This window comes from Candida pseudojiufengensis, assembly GCF_024610245.1.
Source record: "Candida pseudojiufengensis strain CBS 10847 chromosome Unknown scaffold44, whole genome shotgun sequence".
Lineage (NCBI taxonomy): Eukaryota > Fungi > Ascomycota > Pichiomycetes > Serinales > Debaryomycetaceae > Lodderomyces > Lodderomyces pseudojiufengensis.
In genome coordinates, this window is record NW_026261509.1 from 1 (window position 1) to 2,787 (window position 2,787).

The window sequence follows — 2,787 nt, forward strand, 5'->3', positions numbered from 1 at the left end:
ATGATGAAAATTAAAACTAAAGATACCAAATTATGTAGAAATTATTAGTTAGAGAACTTTTCTCTACAAATTAAATTTACTCCTTTAATGTTTGGCATGCTATACTACTAGTTTAATAAATAATTGATTTTGAAAAAAAAAAAAAAAGTAGAGACGTGTTTATAGATATTACACGAAATGAACATTTAAAATATTTGAACAATAGATTAGTTTCAGGTGTACTGTATCAAAAATTATATGAATCTAAACATTCAAATCACCAGTACCCAAATGATTTAAATTTCTTATATAATTAGCTCAAATTTCATCTTTTTTTAAAAATTTTTTTTACCTTTTTTAAATCTCATTATCAACTTTATCAACAGTTACCTTTAAATACATTATGCAATCAAATTTAGTTTTAGATATAAACCGTGTTGACAGTTTTGAAACAGGTAGTGATTCAGATAGTTCAGGCAGTGACTATGAACCTCAACCAATATCAATGTTAATATCAAATGGTCAATCAAGAAAATATAATTGGAACTGGTCAAATACAAACAATTGCAATTCGTCAAACCCTTGGTCAAGCAGAAAAAAAAGCGATTGTTGGAAATTTGCATCAAAAAACTTAAACATGGAACGAATTGGAGATCAAAACTTAGAATCTTCAGATGCAGATAGTGATGTTTACAGTGGCTCGGATTTACCAAAGTCGGTTAGGGATAGAGTTCCAACTCCTTACTATGAAAAGAGTTCAATTACAAATGAACGTCAAGATATTGAGGATGAAGAAAATGAAGAAGATGAAGAAGATGAAGAAGATGAAGAAATTGAAGAAATTGAAGAAGCTGAAGAAGTTGAAGAAGTTGAAGAAGATGAGGAAGATGAAGAAATTGAAGAACATGAAGAAATTGAAGAAATTGAAGAAGTTGAAGAAGATGAAGAAGATGAAGAAGATGAAGAAATTGAAGAAATTGAAGAAATTGAAGAAGCTGAAGAAGTTGAAGAAGTTGAAGAAGATGAGGAAGATGAAGAAATTGAAGAACATGAAGAAAATGAAGAAGATGAAGAAATTGAAGAAGTTGAAGAAATTGAAGAAGATGAAGAAGATGAAGAAAATGAAGAAGATGAAGAAATTGAAGAAGATGAAGAAATTGAAGAAGATGAAGAAATTTCACAAGTTGTGTCATTACCAGGTGATATGGTCTATGTTGATGGTTTTGTTGTGCACAATAATATGGTCAAAAATCCATATCTGAGGAGTTTTCGAAATCATTTTGAAGCAACATTTCGTGAAATGGAAAATATGGGTCTAAGATTGGTCCAAGTGAATAATTATATAGAATCAAGATTAATTAGAGTTCAAAAAAATACACTATTCCAGTATGTTCAACCAGAGACGGTGTACATCAGATATGTTGGAGATACATTAAGTTTTCTGAAATATAGTTCACTCAATGCCGTGAAGGCAACAGGTGTTAAGGTGTATATCACAACTGGGATTTGTGCATTGATTGTTTTTGGTCCAGTAGAACCACAAGTGTTTAGGTTTCCAGATGAGGAAGAGAATCAGGTTCAATTACGTGAATAAATTCTAGTTATGAATTTTAGTTATGAATTTTGAAATGAACCTAAGAATGGACGATACTAAGTATTAGTATATTTTCTTCATTTTGTTTGTGGAAGTTATTTTGGACTTAGTTATCATTTTCATTATAGATTTAGTTTCTGATTTAACTATTATTCTAGTTATTGTTCTACTTAATGTTTCAGTTATTATTTTAGTTTTAAATTTAAATTTGTTCTAGTTGTTTTTTACATATTGTTTTTGTTACTATTTTGTAATGTTTTTGTTACTGATTTAAATACTGTTTTAGTTATTAATTTGTTAATATTAATTTGGTTATTAATTTGGTTATTATTCCAGTGATTATTCTAGTTAGGATTTCTGTTATAAAAGCAGTAATAGATTCTAGTTATGCAATGTAATATGAAATCCAGCTATTATTTTGTTCTATTTGTTTGTGGAAATTGTTTTGGAACTGAGTTATGTAATTAGTTATTGATTTAATTATGAATTTGATTATTGATTTTGTTATTATTCTAGTAATAATTCTAGTTATAATTCTAGTAATAATTTTTGTTATATACTTAGTTATTGATTTACTATACGTGATTCAGTTATTGTTTCAGTTATTGTTTCAGTTATTATTTTAGATTTTTTTTAGGTATTATTTTAGTTTGGTCATTCCTATAACTGATGTATTTTAGTTAACACTTCAAAATATGTTTATACATCAATAAAGTAATACTATACTATTGTGTTCATTCTTATGTTACTCTCATAGTAAATTTGTATGTGCGAGCATTCTTAAGTAACTGCTTATTTTTTATACAGACAGATTTTGATTAAATTACCTCCTAAAATCAATAAATTACCTTTCATAAACATTATATTACCTCTCAAAATAAATAATTTGCCATAGCAAATTTTTGAATTACCTAACAACAAAGATTAACTTACCTAGCAACCAATTATAAATTACTTTAAAATGTACTAGATTTACATCGTTAACAAGGTAAATCAATAAATTTTTGTTGGTATTTTAAATTTGGTTGTAAGGTAAATTAAATTTATTATTAGGTAATTTTTTGTTTAGAAAGGGTAAATTTATTTTGAAAGGTAGGTAATATATTGATTTTCAAAGGTAAATTTATCTGTAAGTAACTTTTTCGTTGATTCTTAAGTAACTCTCTATTTGTGTACTATATTTGTTAGTAGATTTTGTATGTGAGAAAAAAGAT

General features: G+C 26.7%; 1 protein-coding gene across 1 annotated transcript; it reads left to right on the forward strand. All coding sequences in view use genetic code 12, as the record gives it.

Moving 5' to 3' along the window:
- Window positions 1–382: 382 nt before the first annotated feature.
- KGF55_000097 (uncharacterized protein) lies at window positions 383–1,573 on the forward strand (the record flags this gene model as incomplete). The annotated part of the gene is made up of 1 exon (XM_051761286.1): window positions 383–1,573. The coding sequence occupies one exon, from the start codon at window positions 383–385 to the stop codon at window positions 1,571–1,573; it is 1,191 nt and encodes a 396-aa protein (XP_051617189.1).
- Window positions 1,574–2,787: the final 1,214 nt, after the last annotated feature.